The sequence below is a fragment of the Dreissena polymorpha genome, chromosome 4 (assembly GCF_020536995.1).
Source record: "Dreissena polymorpha isolate Duluth1 chromosome 4, UMN_Dpol_1.0, whole genome shotgun sequence".
Classification (NCBI taxonomy): domain Eukaryota; kingdom Metazoa; phylum Mollusca; class Bivalvia; order Myida; family Dreissenidae; genus Dreissena; species Dreissena polymorpha.
The window spans coordinates 4,824,807-4,846,018 of record NC_068358.1 but is presented as its reverse complement, the minus strand read 5'-3'; the positions used below and the strand labels follow the sequence as shown (position 1 = coordinate 4,846,018).

General features: G+C 35.9%; 1 protein-coding gene across 2 annotated transcripts in view; it reads right to left on the bottom strand.

Annotated features, from left to right (window-relative positions):
* The window catches only part of LOC127876598 (uncharacterized), a 39,456-nt gene that overhangs the window by 3,093 nt on the left and 15,151 nt on the right, over positions 1 to 21,212 (bottom strand). For both annotated transcript variants that reach the window (XM_052421926.1, XM_052421927.1), the window contains 9 exons: positions 20,192 to 20,336; positions 19,246 to 19,365; positions 15,366 to 15,515; positions 10,120 to 12,153; positions 7,073 to 7,196; positions 6,218 to 6,351; positions 5,733 to 5,816; positions 4,843 to 5,032; positions 3,750 to 3,863 (listed from right to left, as the gene is read on the bottom strand). In XM_052421926.1, the coding sequence (XP_052277886.1) occupies positions 3,750 to 3,863; positions 4,843 to 5,032; positions 5,733 to 5,816; positions 6,218 to 6,351; positions 7,073 to 7,196; positions 10,120 to 12,153; positions 15,366 to 15,515; positions 19,246 to 19,365; positions 20,192 to 20,336 (3,095 nt within the window). The remainder of the gene's footprint in view (positions 1 to 3,749; positions 3,864 to 4,842; positions 5,033 to 5,732; positions 5,817 to 6,217; positions 6,352 to 7,072; positions 7,197 to 10,119; positions 12,154 to 15,365; positions 15,516 to 19,245; positions 19,366 to 20,191; positions 20,337 to 21,212) is intronic.

The window sequence follows — 21,212 nt, the reverse complement described above, 5'->3', positions numbered from 1 at the left end:
ACATGTATAATAACCCTGCACAGCTGTTAAAGGGCAAATAAATAAATAAATAATGTTCCTACATAAACACTTTAAGGTAATAACATATTTAAATCAAATCCCTTTGGAAGTTGGCACTAGCCAAACTGAACTGATTGTTTATAATTAACCCCCTTTGTATCAAAATAATTCTATTTTTAGTAGTGGCGACCTTGAGATATTGACGTAATTATTTCGTGCGACACACAGTACCATGATGGTGAACAAATGTGCCAAATGATTTTAAAATCTCACAATGAATGACATAGTTATGGCCCGGACAAGCTCATTTATGGCCATTTTTGACCTTTGACCTTGGAGATATCGACATAATTCTTTTGCGCGACACACCGTCTAATCATAGTGAACAAATGAGTCAAATGCTTTTAAAATCTCACAATGAGAAACAAAGTTATGGCCCGGACAAGCTTGTTCCGCCCGCCCGCCAGCCCACCCGCAAAAACTCGCCAATCTAATAACCAGTTTTTTCCTTTGGAAATCCTGGTTAAAAACATTTTTTGACAAACTAATCGACAGAGTGCATCCAATATACCCCATTCTAAACTTAATATGCAGGGCAATGTTTGATGCTGAATTCTTTACTTTTTAAAGAGCAAAACACTAAATTTAGTCAAGTCTATGGTGGAATGGCATGCCCATTTGATTTTGCATCAGTTGCAAAAGTTTCATGTTTAACTCTCAATATGCAAAATTTTATTCAGCATGTATGATTATGATTTAATATACTTGAACTACAAAACAGTAAAATTAATAATTCAAACGAGTGTCCTTTTTAATGCATGTGCGTAAAGTTTGGTACCAGATTAGCCTGTGCCTTCGACAAAGGCTAACCAGCAAAGACACTTCCTGCCTAAACTTGATTAACACTTAGAAGAAATTCCTTACAAGAGCACCGCCTTGCGGGTGCAGACCGCTCATCTATTTTCTTTTTAAAGGTGAAGGGACTCTCATTTTCAATCACAAAGGAGGGAGGAGTGGAGTGAAGAGGGGTGTATAGTGTGGGGTTGTGGACATTTATTACATTATCTTCCAAAAAAGCGAAAAAAAAAAAAAAAAAAAAAAAAATCGGGGGGGGGGGGGGGGGGTTGGGGGGGGCGATGGGAGGGGGGGGGGGGGTTTGGGTGCGATGGTTGGACGGTATTTCAAACATAACAGTTTAAAAAAAAAAATGGGAGGGGGGGGGTATAGTGTGAGGGTGTGGTGGTAATTTGTGAGATGATCTAAAAAAAAAAAAAAAAAAAAAAAAAAAATTGGGGGGGGGGGGGGTGGGGTGGGGGGGTATAGTGTGAGGGTGTGGTGGTCATTTGTGAGATGATCTTAAAAAAAAAAAAAAAAAAAAAAAAAAAAATTAGGGGGGGGGGAGGGGGGGAGGGGGGGGGGAGGTGGGGGAGGGGGGGAGGGCACGGGGGATGGTTTGGGTGGAGTCTATTGTGGTATGTCAGGTAAGAGTAGTTTCATCAAAGTATCAATCAAATCTAATCATAAATAAAGAAGTTATGGCAATTTTAGCAAAATTTAATAATTTGACCTTGAGAGTCAAGGTCATTCAAAGGTCAAAGTAAAATTCAAGTTGTCAGGTACAGTAACCTCATGATAGCATGTAAGTATTTGAAGTTTGAAAGCAATAGCCTTGATACTTAAGAAGTAAAGTGGATCGAAACACAAAATTTAACCATATATTAAAAGTTACTAAGTCAAAAAAGGGCCATAATTCCGTAACAATGACAACCAGAGTTATAAAACTTGTCCTTTTACTGTACCCTTATGATAGTTTGTGAGTGTTCCAAGTATGAAAGCAATATCTATGATACTTTAGGGGTAAAGTGGACCAAAACATAAATCTTAACCAAATTTTCAATTTTCTAAGTATAAAGGGCCCATAATTCCGTCCAAATGCCAGTCAGAGTTACATAACTTTGCCTGCACGGTCCCCTTATGATAGTTCATAAATCTTGCAAGTATGAAAGCAATAGCTTTGATACTGTAGGAATAAAGTGGACCTAAACACAAAACTTAATCAAATTTTCAATTTTCTAAGTATAAAAAGGGCACATAATTCTGTCAAAATGCCAGTCAGAGTTACATTACTTTGCCTGCACAGTCCCCTTATGATAGTTAGTAAGTGTTGCAAGTATGAAAGCAATAGCTTTGATGCTTAAGGAATGAAATGGACCTAAACACAAAACTTAACCAAAATTGTCAATTTTCTAAGTATAAAAAGGGCACATAATTCTGTCAAAATGCATGCCAGAGTTATCTAACTTTGCCTGCCCAGTCCCCTCATGATAGTAAGTAAGTGTACCAAGTTTGAATGCAATAGCATTGATACTTACTGAGAAAAGTGGAACTAAACCCAAAACTTAACCAAAATTTTCAATTTTTTAAGTATAAAAAGGGCACATAATTCTGTCAAAATGCACGCCAGAGTTATCTAACTTTGCCTGCCCAGTCCCCTCATGATAGTAAGTAAGTGTACCAAGTTTGAATGCAATACCATTGATACTTTCTGAGAAAAGTGGACCTAAACGCAAAACTTAACCGGAGGCCGACGCCAACGCCAACGCCAACGCCGACGCCGACGCCGACGCCAAGGTGATGACAATAGCTCATAATTTTTTTTCAAAAAATAGATGAGCTAAAAACGAAAAATTCCCTAAAAGCTGCAAGTGTCATCCCTGATTAGCCTGTGAGGACTGCACAGGCTTATCTGGTATGACACTATGCCAATGTGAGGACTGCACAGGCTTATCTGGTATGACACTATGCCAATGTGAGGACTGCACAGGCTTATCTGGTATGACACTATGCCAATGTGAGGACTGCACAGGCTTATCTGGTATGACACTATGCCAATGTGAGGACTGCACAGGCTTATCTGGTATGACACTATGCCAATGTGAGGACTGCACAGGCTTATCTGGTATGACACTATGCCAATGTGAGGACTGCACAGGCTTATCTGGTATGACACTATGCCAATGTGAGGACTGCACAGGCTTATCTGGTATGACACTATGCCAATGTGATGACTGTACAGGCTTATCTGGTATGACACTATGCCAATGTGAGGACTGCACAGGCTTATCTGGTATGACACTATGCCAATGTGAGGACTGCACAGGCTTATCTGGTATGACACTATGCCAATGTGATGACTGTACAGGCTTATCTGGTATGACACTATGCCAATGTGAGGACTGCACAGGCTTATCTGGTATGACACTATGCCAATGTGAGGACTGCACAGGCTTATCTGGTATGACACTATGCCAATGTTAGGACTGCACAGGCTTATCTGGTATGACACTATGCCAATGTGAGGACTGCACAGGCTTATCTGGTATGACACTATGCCAATGTGAGGACTGCACAGGCTTATCTGGTATGACACTATGCCAATGTGAGGACTGCACTGGCTTATCTGGTATGACACTATGCCAATGTGAGGACTGCACAGGCTTATTTTGTATGACACTATGCCAATGTGAGGACTGCACAGGCTTATCTGGTATGACACTATGCCAATGTGAGGACTGCACAGGCTTATCTGGTATGACACTATGCCAATGTGAGGACTGCACAGGCTTATCTGGTATGACACTATGCCAATGTGAGGACTGCACAGGCTTATCTGGTATGACACTATGCCAATTGCATTAAACGCTGTTTTCCCAGAGCAAGACTCGTAATTCATAATTCCAATACTTTACTGTCAATCATATGCATCAAAGGCGCTATCGTGATCTGTTTTAGCCCACGAAGGTTGGCTTCCTCCAACAGTGCACAGTTCTTCAAGATCGCGTACAGCCCTAGGTCTGTAACAGCTGTAAAAACAACGTCTGCATATAATGTAAAAACGCAGAAAGTAGTAATCAAGGGAAAGTATTGAAGTTGCTTTAGGCCCAAAAAGGAAGTAAAGATTTAGAAACATTGATAAAATAACAACAGTTTTCTAGAAGCCAAAAAGATATTTATGAACCAAGCTGAAGTAAACACATGTAAACTTGAAAACAAGATTGTGGGGAAAGCGTCAAATATGAAGTATATAACATGGAAGGACAACTCCAAGAAAAGTCTGTCAAAGGAATATCAATGAGTGTTTATATGTTTTGCCAGTTAATATGTTGGTATTCCAATTTTGGTATTGCTAAAAAGTTATGAAGACATCTCTGGTCGAAAAATGGCCAACATTATTGAATACCAATACATACACCATGAAGCTGGCTAGTAAATCAATTATTTTTCAACTCCTTAACCCTTTCAGTGCGGGAACCGAATTTTGAAGGCCTTTGCAAACAGTTTGGATCCAGATGAGACGCCACAGAATGTGGCGTCTCATCAGGATCCAAACTGTTTGCTATTCTGATAATATTCTTTGAAAAAAATCAAAGAAAATGCTAATTTTAGAAATTCAGCAGACAACATTTTAGCAGACGACAAATTTCCCAGCATGCAAAGGGTTAAATATACTTTCCACACGTTGAAGATATGTTTGAATCTTAACCTGAATCTTAACCTACAGGAATAACATATGAGCCCCACTCTGAACAAACTGGTCGGAATGCATGTGCGCAAAGTGTTGTCTCAGATTAGCCTGTGCAGCCTTCACAGGCTGTTCAGAGACAACACTTTCCATCTAGACTTAATTTTCATTTATAAATCAGACTACCTTTACACTAAAAATCTGTAAAAGCAGAAAGTGTCATCCCTTTTCAGCCTGCGCAAACTGCTCCATGCAATGCATTAAGCCAGATTTTCCCAGATATAGGATAATGAACAATTTCCCAACATCCCTCTACTTACACAGATTCCAGCTGATGTCGAGTATCCGCAGCTTTGTTAAGTTCTCTGACAGAACTATGAGGCCAGAGTCGGTTAACATGTCCTCCTTTAGGTCGGAGACTTCCACGGATAATTCTTCGATGTCGCGTGCGTTTTCAGCCAACAGCTGCAGGGTACTGTCTGATATAGGACATTTCTTCAGGTACAGGCACTGTAATGCAAAATCACAGACATGAGGCAAAGCTTTCATTCATTTGTTTTGTTAGATTCTTTGCTGTTGACATTTTAAACAGTATTACAGTTATGAGATGGTTAGTAAATATATATTTTAATTTTACTGACCCAGTGTGACACATTTAGTATCAGTAATTAAAGATGTTTTTATTTGTCACTGGTTGTTTTATTATTTTAAGTATTACATGTAGTACTGCTTTTTGTTTAAGCCTGTTTGCCTGTTTCATTTGGCAATCTGTTTCTAAATGTTATCACAGGATCCCATGTATACTTACTGTAATTGGAGCACTTCACTGATATAATTGTTTCTGTTACCTTTTCAATTATAGTGTCCTGGTTATCACACACCTTTTTATGCCCCCAGATCGAATGATTGGCCTGTCTGTCTGCCTGTCATTGTATGTGTGTGTCCCAAAACTTTAACCTTAGTCATAACTTTTGCTACATTGAAGATAGCAACGTGATATTTGGCATGCATGTGTATCTCATGGAGCTGCACATTTTGAGTGTTGAAAGGTCGAAGTCAAGGTCATCCTTCAAGGTCAAAGGTCATTTTTTTTTTAAATAGCTGCTGTGCGGCTTCAAAGCACAGTAGGGGGGGATTGTGTTTCACAAACACAGCTCTTATTAACTTATGAAAGTATTTTGATTACTATAGTAGTGCACACTCTACTTACTTTGAGGTTCGAGCACTTCATGCAGATATTGTTGATGCCTTTCTCGCTGATATCTTCACACCACGACAGGTCAAGATGAGTGAGCTACAGTCAACAACAAAGAGTCGTTTTAGTGTAAAATGGTTCATTTTAAGTGGATTGCAGCAAAACCCTTGGGTCTCTAAGAGACACTATCAAGTCTGTTAACTAGATTCACTTCAACACTTTAGCATATGAGAACATGCCTTGATTACTGCTCTTTTTCTACAGTTTTCACCTGTGTAATGCCTGTTGTATTTCCATGCAATAACTTAGATTTTGTATATGTTGTTATAAATGAAATAGCCGAACTAGCTACATCATTAATGTTAAGTTCAGTAAATTGAAAGGATGAACAAACAGACATTTAAACAAATGTGTTCTGACATATTCATCCATTTTTAACATAAATGATGCACTCTTCACAAATTGGTTGAAAGACACCATAATACATAAAATCTTCATACAGTATCAGCCAGTCTGCAGGAAATTAGTCCCAGAATCCTGTCTGAGATGTTCTGGCTCTCAGCAATCAACAGACGACTCAAATTGCGCTGAGTCAAGTAGGGAACCAGTGCTGAATCAGTGATGAACACAACTCCTGTAAAATAAATGAAGCCCATTGAGCAGAGTTGATTGCCAGTTCTTTATGTTATATGTTTTGGATAGTAGCTCAAAATTAGTTACCTGGAAATAAATTAAGCAAGTTTTTTTTTTATATTTCTAAACAAAACATATGAGATGTGTGATATTTATTGCTTAGAGTATTACACATTTTTAAGTTATACCAATATACACATAGATAATTTCTCAGCTATATCTGTTGTCATGTTTTCTTTTTAATTATAGTATTTTTCTATACTACTACTATATAAGAAAATTATTTTATACTGGTAATTTCTAAAAGCATTTTTTTCACAATCACAGTCATATGTTTCAAAATCATTATTTCAAAGATATTTGGAACGTCCAAAAAACTGAAAGATGGTGTGTTTTTTTGCAAGCTCTTAAACTATCAATAATTTTACAGACTAGTGAATAAAGGTAGCAAAAATGACAATACAAACGATATTTATGTAAAGATTTGAAATCATAAGGGCCCAATCAGGTCCGTGAATTTAAATGTACAGGCATATTTTTTTGAGTATTACATTGAATTTTGGTTTTGAAATGCTAATATTTAAAATTTTAAAAATGTTTGAATTTAACATGATTTTTTCATTTATAAAAAACATTAAATCAGGGCCAGAAAAAATGGAATTTGAATTAACACCCTTGAAATAACCATGTTCAAATATATCATTTCTGACGGGGCGACGTACCTCTAAGGTTGACAGACTGCAACTGTGTACAACATCTACCAAGGGCCGCCACTCCAGCACTCTGTAACATCGTACACTCTACCAACTCCACTGTGCGCAGCTTATCCAGATGACATAGCACCCGCTGAAATATTACAACTAATAAAACATATCCTTTATCAAACAAGAGATGTGTTTGCCAGAAATACAATGCCCCCTACTGCGCCGCTTTGATACATGTTTTTTGACCTTGAAGGATGACCTTGACCTTTCACCACTCAAAATGTGCAGGTCCGTGCGATACTCATGCATGCAAAATATCAAGTTGCTATGTGAAGGGACATAGAAGTTATGAGCATTTTTCGAAACCTGAACGCGAAACCTAAACGCAAAGTGTGACGGAAGGACAGACGGACAGACAGACAGACGGACAGACAGACGGATGGACGGTCCGATCACTATATGCCCTCCTTCAGGGGCATAATAAAAAGAATAACTTAATACTAGCCATATGATACAATAAGAAAATAAAAGTTTATTCCTATGTTCTACAAAATAAATAATAATGAAATAAAACTGCGACAACTCTTAACTTTAGAGAAAACAAGGCCCATGTTCGAACTTGGCCTAGACATCATCTAGATGCAACTTCTGACCAAGTTTGGTGAAGATCGGATAAAAACTACTTGAATTACATGTAGAGAGCGGACACGGACCGACCGACCGAGAAGCTCACTCCTATATACCCCCCTAAACTTCGTTTAGTGGGGGTATAATAATTGTTGTATTTTTTTGTTTCCCTTGTGTTCTGAACACTGTTGAAAATACAATAATTTATGTCTCTATATGGGACACTAAGATGACACTTGATGTTACTATTTGTTTAAAACAAGTCATAACCTGTTTATTTTTTTATATAACTTCTGAAGTGTTCGGGAAATGTTTTGTCATGTCTCAAAATACAAAACTATATTGAAATCCTTAAACCTGACATAAATAGTATAATTCTCCTTGTTGTAAAGGTAGAGGGTTTGCTTTACCACAAGTGGCCCAGGATATGAATCCACTGGTAGGCAAACCTTGTTTCTTCTTTTTTTGCTATTATAATTATTTTAGACTATCCAAAATGTAGCGTTGTTCATAAATACATTTATTGACAAAGATGAACAAGTCCCTTTATTTCTGGGATCAAAATTTCCTCTGTCTAATACATTATGAAACAAGAGCTGTCACCATAGGATGACATATGCCCCCTATAAACGCTTTGATAGAAGTTATGAGCATTTTTCGAAACCTAAACGCATTTTTCGAAACCTAAACGAGGACCCTAAGGTCAAGGTCAAAGGGGTCAAAATGTGTGTGCGTATGGAAAGGCCTTGTCCATATACACATGCATACCAAATATGAATGCTGCATCTGAAGCGACATAGAAGTTATGAGCATTTTTCAAACCTAAACGCAAAGTGTGACGGACAGATGGATAGACGGACGGACAGACGGACACTGCAATCACTATATGCCCTCCTTCGGGGGCATAAAACAGGCAGTTTGAATTCCAAGGTTATTAAAGTAAATCCTGGATTAAGTGTGTAGGTACATGTACCATGTAAACATTTTGTTTGTTTTGATTATTAACTATCCATTATTCTGAAGTATTTAATTAAGTTAAAACAGCCCTTCATAATGCGTTAACAACATAGAATTCAGATTGTTGATAAATGAATATTTGATCATGAAATCAGTAAAATATAAAGATTTTATGATAAAAAATTCAATTACTAGTTTTATTTATTGCCTACATGTGTATCTAATATGTTTTGAAGGTTTAATTGGGGTATATGGCATATCTTCTAAAATATTATTTTGCATAAGTAAACTAGAGCTGTCTCCATAGGATGACATATGCCCCCAAAAAACACTTTGATAGAAGTTATGAGCATTTTTGGAAACCTAAACTCAGATTTTAAAACCTAAACATGGACCCTAAGTTCAAGTTCAAGGTCACAGGGTTCAACATTTGTGTGCTTATGGAAAGGCCTTGTCCATACACACATGCATACCAAATATGAACGGTACATCTGAAGCGACATACAAGTTATGAGCATTTTTCGAAACCTAAACGCAAAGTGTGACGGACAGACAGACGGATGAACAGTGCGATCACTATATGCCCTCCTTCAGGGGCATAAAAAGAAAATATTTAAAAAACAAAAGCTTAAATGTATTATGGAGGGGGTGTAAACTGTCAGATTTTGTAAAATTTGTAAAAAAAAACACATTTGCTTTTAATTTTTATTCTTATGCACCAAGAAAAAAGAAATGAGGTTTTAATTCAGAACTATTATTTATGAATTTCAAATACATGTAAAAAAACAACAATAACATAATTTGAAACTCTGATATAAATAAATGGAAGAAAATTTTCAGTATTGTCATAATATATGTCTAAACAAGCAAATTCGTTGAATTGATATCCCCCGCCATTATACTTGTGAACACAAAAGTTTTCTGGACGGATGGATGAACACAAAAGTTTTCGGAATGGATGGACAATGTCAACGTGCATCATCCTCTTATCCATGTATATATTCATACCAAGTTTCAATGAAATCCGTCAATTAATTTTTTTCAAGATGCCATTTGGCGTGCAACATCCTCTTATCTATATATTAATATATACTCATACCATTGAGTTTCAATGAAATCCGCCAAAGCACTTCCAAGATATGGTACCGGACGGAAGGATGGATGGACGGACAACGCCAAAACAATATCCCTCCGCCTATGGCGGGGGATAATCACCATTAACAAATTATAAGTAGTTAACAGTTATAAATTATTAATAAAGTATAAATTGGCTGGTACAAAGGTTTAGAGTTTTTCCCACTTTAAGCAACGTAGGGGGTATGTTAATGAACATGTTAATGAAAACAAAGTGGTAAAATCACCTCAAAGTTGGCCAAATAGTCTATAAGAAAATAATATAAATTGTAAGGTTCTAAATGTCGAGTATGATGAGTTTAATACCTTTATTAATGTCAAAATGCATGAAAACATAAATTACCTACCTTGAACCACTCAATAGTGAGACCCTTCCAGGCAACTGACAGTTTTTCCAATGTACTATTAGCCTGTAAAAACTTCTCTAAGCAAAGCTGGCCAAGCTCTGACTGTCGACTCAAGAACTTTATCCCACTCACGTTAAGGGTAATTATTTGTGGCTTAAACAGCTTCTCAGCATACGAAAAATGACACTTTTGTGCCATGTCCGTATGGTGGGACTTAACAGAAGGTTTTTCAGTTTTACAGGCTGAATAGGAAGTATTCTCAGCGCTTCCATCAGCTAATGGCTCTAAAGTTCTTAGAGTATCAGAATCAGCAGGTAACTGTTGGACTTGACAAGATTCAATTTGTTTCTGGCACTGGAAGGGGATTGTTTCAAAGTTGTCCGTGTTAACAGCTGTATTTTCCACATTATTTACAGAATTTTCAAAATTAATATCTTCAGCTGTTTTTGATACATTAACACTTTTTGTGCTTGCTCCTGTTACTTTTGTTTCTGTTTTAAGTGTAAAGTCTTCGTAGCAGTTGCCAATTTCTGCATCTACATCGCATGCACTAGCATTCATATATCCATCTGAAGAGTTGACCTGTTTATCAAATTTGTTTGTTTCATCACCCGCAAGTAAATCAGGTTTACTTTTACAAAGACAATCTTCCATGTATAGCTTGTTTGCACTTTCACTATCAGCAAGAATAGGGTGAGCTACCTCTTCTTCCTCTTTAGATGGAGACTTAAGAAGTCTTACCCCACAATCTTCAAAACATGTTTCTTGGTTCATTTCTATTTGAATTACATTTAAGTCATCATTTTCAGGCACAAATATACTAGACCAGCTCCCGTCTGTTTCTTTGCTATCAACATCTATTCCACTATCTTCATAAAGTTGCGAGCATTTTGACGTATCCTGCAAAGGCATTGTAACATCTTGTTGTTGCTGGGTAACTTGCTGCCTTATTTGATAACACATTCCACAGTTGCTACCTATGATATCTGCTTTATCTATATATTTTGTCTCCATTCCCTGCATCACATCATGTTCTAAACCATTCAAACTGTCTGATACATATTGTGAACTTATGCCTTTATAACCAACTGCGTTAAATGTTTCATCAATAATTTCATCTGTTTCATCTGCAGCCTCAGCAAAAGGTTCTTGGATACCCATTATCTTTTTTTGATTCTCATCACATATTGTATCTTTGGTTACATCTTCCTCACTGATTAAAGAACAATGTTCTTGAGACACCTTAAACGACTTCATAAGTGGCTCATGAACAACACTTGTTTCATAAAAGTCTGCATTGTCTTTAGCAACGAGATCAAGAATTCTGTCCATCTCATTAACATCAATATTGGAGTCTGATTCTATAAGGCATCCTTCAAGCATTTCTAAGCAATCTTCAAAATTGCTCTCTAACGCTTCAAAAGAGTGACTTTCACTTTCAACATTCAAATCGTCCATACTATCTGATTGTTGCATGTTATCTGCAATCTCATCAAATGACTCTTGTTCTTCTTCTCGCTCATCAGAATCATCTTCATCATCAATCTCGTCAATTTCACTTTCAACAGCACCAAAACTATCATGATCTTCATCTTCAAGCTCATTTTGGCCTTCATTCTCATCATTATCATCTTCATCATCACCGATTTTGCTGTCATCTTCACTAGAACTTGACAGGTTTCTGTTTGCCCTCCTCTGTTCATCACCATTTTCTTTGACTGTCTTATCATTTTTTAACAAACTTATCTGGTTTTCATAATCCCGTCCCATATCAGATTTGACCTTATGGACTTTTGTCTCCTCTTCACCCAAACCTGACTGATTTTGATGTGACCTTATTTTTTCTTCATCAGTCTGCAAGTCATTGTCATAGAGGTCTGCATACTGTTGATTGTACACCTCACAGAGCTCAAGACATGCGTTACGGAAATTACGCAGGTCCGGGTCTTTCTTGAACAAATCGTTCGTGATAATGAGATCGATAACTGCTGGGAAAGAGTAACCACCAAGGTACAGGAGGGCAATGCAGTCTATCTGAAAGAGCCAAACAAATAAACTGGAAATGTATGTTAACCGATTAAATTGGCCGTATAATCAATTCAGTCGCTTAGATATCTTAAGCCTAGGTCACAAACCACTGTGTCAGACGTACACTGCAGACCACCATATGATTTGTAGGTAGTGGTGCAAACAAATGCGTTTGGTTAAACATATCTGAGTATGCACAGTTGACAGATGTTTGTTGCTCTTCAAGACAACCCAAGTGGTTTGCAATCATTTGTTTAACAGGCATGTATCGGTAGTCCGATGCACTGTGGCCCGAATACCAACATGTGTTAATGTTCATATGAATACAATCCTACAGTAGTCACAAAACTTACGCCTGATTGAAGCGATGTATTCACACTTATTTTGCAACAACCCTTGCTTAAAAGCAATAATGGAACTTTTGTGAAATGAATTCATGGTTTTTCAAAGAGTTTATTATAATTTCTTTGTTAAAGAATGCCACTGCATTGAAAAATACTACCAGGTAGGATTCAAGGCATGTATGGTCAATATGTCAGTCGGTTCTGATTAATCTGAACAAAGAACTAAAAGGAATACCTTTGACCAGAAATTTAGAGAAAGACAAGCATGAGGATTTGTGTTACTATAAAAGTCACCAAAGAATTTTGTACCAGCTCCAAATAATTATTATTTAAACCAAAGGGTTTTCTTTTTAAGGTATTTTTTTTTTAATTTCATAATCATACAAGAGCTGTCACCATAGGATGACTTATGCCCCCTATAAACGCTTGATAGAAGTTATGAGTTTTTTTCGAAACCTAAACGCAGATTTCGAAACCTAAACGTGGACCCTAAGTTCAAGGTTAAGGTCACAGGGGTCAAAATTCGTGTGCGTATGGAAAGGCCTTGTCCGTATACACATGCATACCAAAAATGAAGGTTATATCTCAAGGGACATAGAAGTTATGAGCATTTTTCAAAACCTAAATGCAGATTTCGAAACCTAAACGCGGACCCTGACTTCAAGGTCAAGGTCACAGGGGTCAACATTTTTGTGTGTATGAAAAGGCCTTGTCCATATACACATGCATACCAAATATGAAGGTTATATCTCAAGGGACATAGAAGTTATGAGCATTTTTCGAAACCTAAACGCAGATTTCGAAACCTAAACGCGGACCCTAAGATCAAGGTCACAGGGGTAAAAATTGAGTGTGCGTATGGAAAGGCCTTGTCCATATACACATACATACCAAATATGAAGGTTATATCTCAAGGGACATAGAAGTAACGAGCATTTTTTCGAAACCTAAACGCAGATTTCGAAACCTAAACGCAGTTCAAGGTCAAGGTCACAGGGGTAATTTTTTTTATGCGAATGGAAAGGCCTTGTAAATATAATAATACACATGCATACCAAATATGAAGGTTTTTATCTCAAGGGAGCATTTTCCGACACCTATACGCAAAGTGTAAGGGAAAAGACGGACAGACAGACGGACAGTCCGATCACTATATGCCCCCTTTTCTTCGAAAGGGGGCATAAAAATAAATCAGATATCTAGTTTCTTCCTATACCAAACATGTGATACCTATATTTAGTTATCTCTTAAATGCTTCTTTAAACTTGAGCAACATATGACACTGTTTTCTTTTGATGCCCACAGCTTCACTGGTTTGAAACCCAAAGTCTTTCTGGATCGCTTCACATAAATGAGCCTTGCTCTGAGAAAACGGGAGCATAATACACATGCATTAAGTGTCATCCCAGATTAGCCTGTGCGGTTCGCACATGTTAATCATGGACGACACTTTGTGTCTAACTTGTATTTCTGCTAAGAAGAGACTTCTTTTTATAAACAAGAGGGCCATGATGGCCCTGAATCGCTCACCTCACTAACCAAATACAATCCCAACCCAGATTTCATCAAGATAAACATTGTGACCAAATTTCATAAAGATTAGATGAAAACTGTGACATCTATTGTCTACACAAGGTTTTTTATTATTTGACCTAGTGACCTAGTTTTTGACCCCATGTGACCCAAATACAATCCCAACCCAGATTTCATCAAGATAAACATTCTGGTCAAATTTTATAAAGATTGGATGAAAACTGTGACCTCTATTGTCTACACAAGGTTTTTCTATTATTTGACCTAGTGACCTAGTTTTTGACCCCAGATGACCCAAATACAATCCCAACCCAGATTTCATCAAGATAAACTTTCTGACTAAATTTCATAAAGATTGGATGAAAACTGTGACCTCTATTGTCTATACAAGGTTTTTCTATTATTTGACCTAGTGACCTAGTTTTTGACCAAGTGACCTAGTTTTTGACCCCAGATGACCCAAATACAATCCCAACCCAGATTTCATCAAGATAAACATTCTGACCAAATTTCATTAAGATTGGATGAAAACTGCGACCTCTATTGTCTACACAAAAAAAATTGTTGACGGTTTTTCTATTATTTGACCTAGTGACCTAGTTTTTGACCTCAGATGACCCAAATACAATCCCAACCCAGATTTCATCAAGATAATCATTCTGACCAAATTTCATAAAGATTGGATGAAAACTGCTACCTCTATTGTCTACACAAGGTTTTTCTATTATTTTACCTAGTTTTTGGCCTAGTGACCTAGTTTTTGACCCCAGATGATCCAAATACAATCCCAATCCAGATTTTATGAAGATAAACATTCTGACCAAATTTCATAAAGATTGGATGAAAACTGTGACCTCTACTGTCTACACAAGGTTTTTTTATTATTTGACATAGTTTTTGACCTAGTTACCTAGTTTTTGACCCCAGATGACCCAAATACAATCCCAACCCAGATTTCATCAATATAAACATTCTGACCAAATTTCATAAAGATTGGATGAAAACTGCCACCTCTTTTGTCTACACAAGGTTTTTATATTATTTGACCTATTATGTGACCTAGTTTTTTACCTAGTGACCTAGTTTTTGCTCCCAGAACACCCAAATACAATCCCAACCCAGATTTCATCAAGATAAACATTCTGACCAAATTTCATAAAGATTGGATGAAAACTGTGACCTCTACTGTCTACACAAACAAATTGTTGACGGACACAGGCACGCACACGCATACCGACGCCGAATATCACACGGTAACATAAGCGCACCATGTCACTTCGTGACAGGTGAGCTAACAAAAAACACCATACACGCGGAAAGTGTGATTTTGAATGAACTCACTGAAGTGAAGGATATATCCACGTGCCTTAGCTGTGGTCCAGCCAAGGACACGAGATGTTTGACCGCATCATTGGTCAGCTGGCGACAGCCTGAGATGTCCACACTGGTTAGGCTGTATGGACTCGCTGCGGTCATTATGTCTGCTGCAGGCTAGAAACAGTTGTGTATTTAAATAGCATAACAATTCAATATGAAGTGATATTTTAATATGATTATAGGTGCTACCTAATTTGCGGGCAAAAGCTTAAAAGATGTGTATTTTAGTTTGCATATTGATTAGAAATAAAAGCCTGCACATTTTAATGGAACAACTTAGCTCCCAAACGATAATTTGTATTTAGAGAAATGAACCAAAAACATTTTTTAAGATTTAGGCAATGGATATAGCAACCACTAGTCTTGTTTACAAACATTTTAATATCAAGTTTAATAGTTGTTCAAATCTTAAAAACCTCTTGAATAGATGAAAGTAACTGCGTTTAAAGTATAATAAATGTTTAAATATCAGGATAAATTTTATTATAAATGGTTGGGCATCTTTAAATCACTTGCATAACAACATATATTTTATCTATCTTTACATGTGTCTATTTACAGCAGTGTGACATCCATGATTTTTATCTAGACCCTGCTAGAAACGAATAACTGAATGACATTTTTTTTACAAACATGCATATGCGAAGTTGTTGTCCACCAAAAAACTAAATTATTTCTAAACAGTCAAAATATAGATAATGTATTTTATTATTAAAATTGTGTTTTATGTTTCTTGAACATATGCAGGGATTTCAATAAGTTGAAGACGGAAGATGAAGTAGAAGGGGGAAATGATCATTTTTTACTTAAAGCGAGTAAATTATATGATTTCAATGTCAACATTGTATTCTTCCTTCCTAACCCAACATATTAATATGACCCTAGAATGTTAAATTAATTCTCAATCTTCATATGGTACCATAAATCAAATAGTGTTTACTGCAGTGAAACAAGCAAGTAAACACGCATACGGAAGGAGTTTTTTCTGTACAGCAGAAATTTATTTAGTACTATTAAATACACCTTTTCTTTCATATATTTTCTGGTGCTACTTCTTCTGAACTTTTTTTGGTATTCAATTAAAGCCAAAAAAGTATACACAACAATGATTCCTGGGTTGTTTGCATTGAGCTTGAAAGTTGTCTTTTTCTTTACCCTAACGTGTATCGTTGCTCCATGCACTTTATGGGAAGAAGTAGAAGAAGGAATTTAAAGCGATTGCACATGGCATAAACTGATGAAACATAAAAAAAACATAAACATAAAAAAACAGCATGATGTGTCCAATTATTATTTATGCAAGAATAAAAAAGATATATGTCGAAGATCAACAGGCATTTTTGAAATCAAAATATTCACCATTTTGCCACTATATCATAGGACACAAAAATTAACATTCAATTACACAATATATATCAAATTCTATAGTAAAAAATGCTAGTTAATATTGTTTAAAAGTTAAATGTCTTGCTAGAAGTCTTCAAAACACAATGAATTGATCCCAAAACAGAGTGCGCTTCCTTGCTTCTGGCATGCTTTTTATTAACTATATATATACTAGACTTTCATAAAAAAAAATATAAATGCATTTGCACTATTAGTATAAACATAAATTTAACATGTTTGCTATCTGATAGTTGTTTATTTCACTTCTCTTCTACTATTGTTTGTACATCTTATATTTGTTATGCTCAAACTGCTTTTTGATGACATACAGACACTCTTCATAATAACTGCAGTGTCAGTACAGTCTACTTATGCAACATAACAATAACCCAACACAACTATTGAATATTTCAAGGCCACAATTGCATAATTTCCATCACTGGCAAGTTTGATAGATCCAGAATGGCATCGCTGTTGAGTATTTAGCATCCAGTCAGTTTTGCTGCGCAGAATAATGTATGAAGTGTGTGAAGCCCAGTGCTTGACAGACCGTCTTCTAAAATATAAAGCAAAAGAAAAATAAAAAAAAAAACACATTTATAAGCCAAGGCAATATCCTATGTTAATGTAATCACAGTTTTTTTTACAGTATGAACCCATTTACTGACGTACAAAATGATCGAGAACAAGTTGAAATATTGTTTACAATCATTCACAGTTTGGTACGAAAACAATTGAGTACGAGTTGAAATATTGTTAACAATCACAGCGTATATTTACATACCAAAGAGAGAGGATCTTTGAATAATCATGTTGAATATTCTTAAGAAATATAACCAAAACATTAAATACATGGATACCGTTTTTGTTTAAATAGTTTTAATGAATAGCCATAGATAGAACTAATCTCAAAATCGGCGAAAACTTGCTATGTGACGAAAGCAGTTTCCGTTTTATAAAAGGTAATCTTTAACAATACATTGATATTTTATGTAACCAAATACAATAATTACCAACCGATTTTTAATCAATTAAGTGGTTTGAGGCCTTATCTTTATATAGTGATGTGTAACCTTTAATATGAAACTAAATGAGAATCGACAAAGTGAGTGCAGACGAAGTTAAAACCAGTTAAAATTTGCAAAAATGCTGAAAAGTGAGATCTTGAAAGGACGAGTGATAACCTTAAATTTGGTAAATAAACGTGTTCCTCGTGAATAACAAACGCAACTTACCCAACTATTGCTCATGATCACGGGTAAACCTGCTTTCTGAGAGCGAATGATAAATGCGTCACGAATTCTGACAAGTAACAGTAGGGTATCGTTATTTAACGGATGCTGTGTGCGCAGTGGTTAGCTCCCCATTTAACATTTGAGAGCTCGAAATCAACGTCCATGTTGATGAATTCAGCGAATCAATTTTTAAACAGTTTTATTTATTGATTTGTGAGGATAATAATAACATTAAGATATTGAATTAATCGGATCAAATAAATTTGCAACTTAACAAACGGAGGCAGAACATGAACAAGATAAGTATACAAGGGAGGTAATTGCATCGCGAAAATATATGTTGCGTGACGAAAAATTTTCAGATGCATCCCTTGTCTATTTTTTTGGTGTAAATTTCCATATGTATGAACGGTCAACGCCCGCTACACGGGCTTTTGCCCGTATTATTCTCATACAGTTAACACTGACTACATTGTGTATTCCCATTTTTCCTATAAATTTTATTATAAAACACTTTAATTAACAACAAAAGTTAAATGTCAAAACATGTTTGCTAAGACTTTGATAAAAAAATTATTTATATTTTTTTTATTAACATTGTTCTGTTGTCAAAAACAAAATTAACTAACATTCAAAATCAGAGAATACTATCAGAATAATTTACTGTATTCAATACAAACTCAAAATACAAACATATACATTCTCATAGGCTTCACAATACAAACTACCAATAGATTACAATTTCAAACCTTGTTTTTATTTGAAAGAATGAGCCCTGCATTGCTTTTAAAGGTAAATTAATGTATACTTGCTCGTCAATTTTTGACAAAAGCTGGTGGACATTTGTCCATGTGTACATGGTTTCATTAAGCAAACTGAGTAGCTCCACACCTGACTATTATAAGACCCATTTCCATCTTACTAATCTATTTAAGTCCTTTTCACTACTATGGGAAATGGTCAGTTTCCCATCAAATAGGGAATTTTATAATTTTAATCCTTCAGACTGTGAATCCTTTAAGGAAAAGATTATCAAATACTAGTTTCATAATTTTAATTTGATATTTTAATGTGAATCAATTGCAACAGTAGCCATTATTTGATGATTTACAACTTATAACAATATTGTTTGAAGTACAAAGAAGTAGAAACTTTTGAGTTGGAACTTGTTTGGTTTCAAATGGAAACAAAAATCCTAATGGAGATTTGGAACGTGCTCTTACATGTGGTATGACTTCCTTCTTCCGTTGGTTGTACTCGTGGAGCAAGAATACATTGTCTGTGATTGCACTGCAGGAAGACACATTCAGTGTCGTCAACAGGGGAAGGCTTCCTAGAATACGCTGCAAATATCATGATAGTCAACATTTTAAAGAAAATGAAAAAATATCATCAGATCCCAAAAATATCAGCAGGTTTTGAGTTCTTTTTACTTTAATATTTGCTGATAAGTTAAACATAAGATTTGACAGTTTATTAAAGTGTTTTTTAACATGAGCCAGCAGGGCTCTTCATCAGGAAATTGGGAGGAGGCCCTAGCCTTTCAAATTGGGAATTTCATGTGCGATAACTGCTCATTTTGGGAAAAGCGTGTTTTTAAAAGTTTTTGAAACAGGGTCTTTTTCATTGTGCAGAAGTATGCAAAGACACATTCGGATGCATTCTTAATCATATTTGAGCTAATTGCTTTCAATTTGGGAGATGCCAAATATGTCTAAGTAAAAAAACAAAAACAAAAAAAACATTTTTATTTTTTTTACAATTTGGGAAATTCCTGTATCAATTTTGGGAAAAAATGACCTGATTTTCAATTGGGAAGGGGCCAAATTTTGGCCCCTGTTATATAAGGGTGAAAAGCCCTGCAGCCTGTAAATAAAATCAAACCTTGTATAGACTTATCAAAGATTATCACACAGGTTAATCAGGGAAGACAAGTTGACTTTTATAGAGGTCTCTTCAAATTGAGTGAAGGGCAGAAAAGTCATCCCATGGACAACTAGCGCATGCTTATCTGCATGCTTATACATTTTACGCACATGCATTAAGGCCAGTTTTCCCAGAATGCTTCTTATAATTATTATTTCAGGATTTTCCCCCTGTCTCCTTGACATGACGTGGAAAAAGGGAACTTATACCATTTTAATAATGAGTATAACAAAACATACTCACATGCACACAATGGTCATCTATGACGTCGTTCTGTTCCAGAATAAGGGTGGTAAGAGGGAAACCATATATGCCCATGTACTCAAACAAATCTGCACAAGTAACGTTTGGTGTCTCGGACAGGTTCACCACGTGAATGTGTCTGCACCTGTTTGTGTAATAGACAGATTAAACTTGTGTTTGAAATAGTACCAACACTCGCTGAAAGCAACAAGTTGCTGAATTTACAAATGATATATTCCAAAAAATATTATGTTAAAGTGGTACAATTTCCATACATAGTATATAACACAATTGACAGTAAATACTTCATTTTGTGTGCAATTATAAAATACATAGGTATTGTGCAATCCTTTTAATATTGAAAGAATAACTGTTACATAAATATTTTGTCCATGAAAGTGAAATATAAATTGTGTTACCAAAATAATCTATTATTAACTAATTTAGCTTCTATATAGTGTAACAGGTATCACAAAGATTTTGAAACATATAATTGTGTTTAGATCTCTTATCTTATTTATAATTGTGTATTTTTACACTAACATGTATTGTTTAAAGGAAACACTTGAACAGCTTGCTTCAATAAACTGATTCAAAGATAAATAGGACACTAGAATTTTTTTATGAAAAACAATCTTGGTTAGAGCCCCTGTCTTCTGATTATTATGTCATGCATGCCTATTGTCACAGTGACCTTGACCTTTGAACTAGTGACCCAAATTTCAATAGAAGTCGTCTACTGTCCAAGACCAATGCACATGTGAAGTATCAAGCCAATCGTTCATTTCATGGACAAGTCATTGAATGGAAACAATTTTCACACCTATTGTGACAGTGCCCTTGACCTAGTGACCCCAATTTCAATAGGGGACATCTACTGTCCAAGGCCCATGCACATGTGAAGTATCAAGCCGATTGGTCAACCGATTGCATGATGAGGTATTGATCGGAAAACTTTTCACACTTATTGTGACAGTGACCTTGAGTGGTCCTGGACCTTTGAGCTACAGACTGTAGTGAC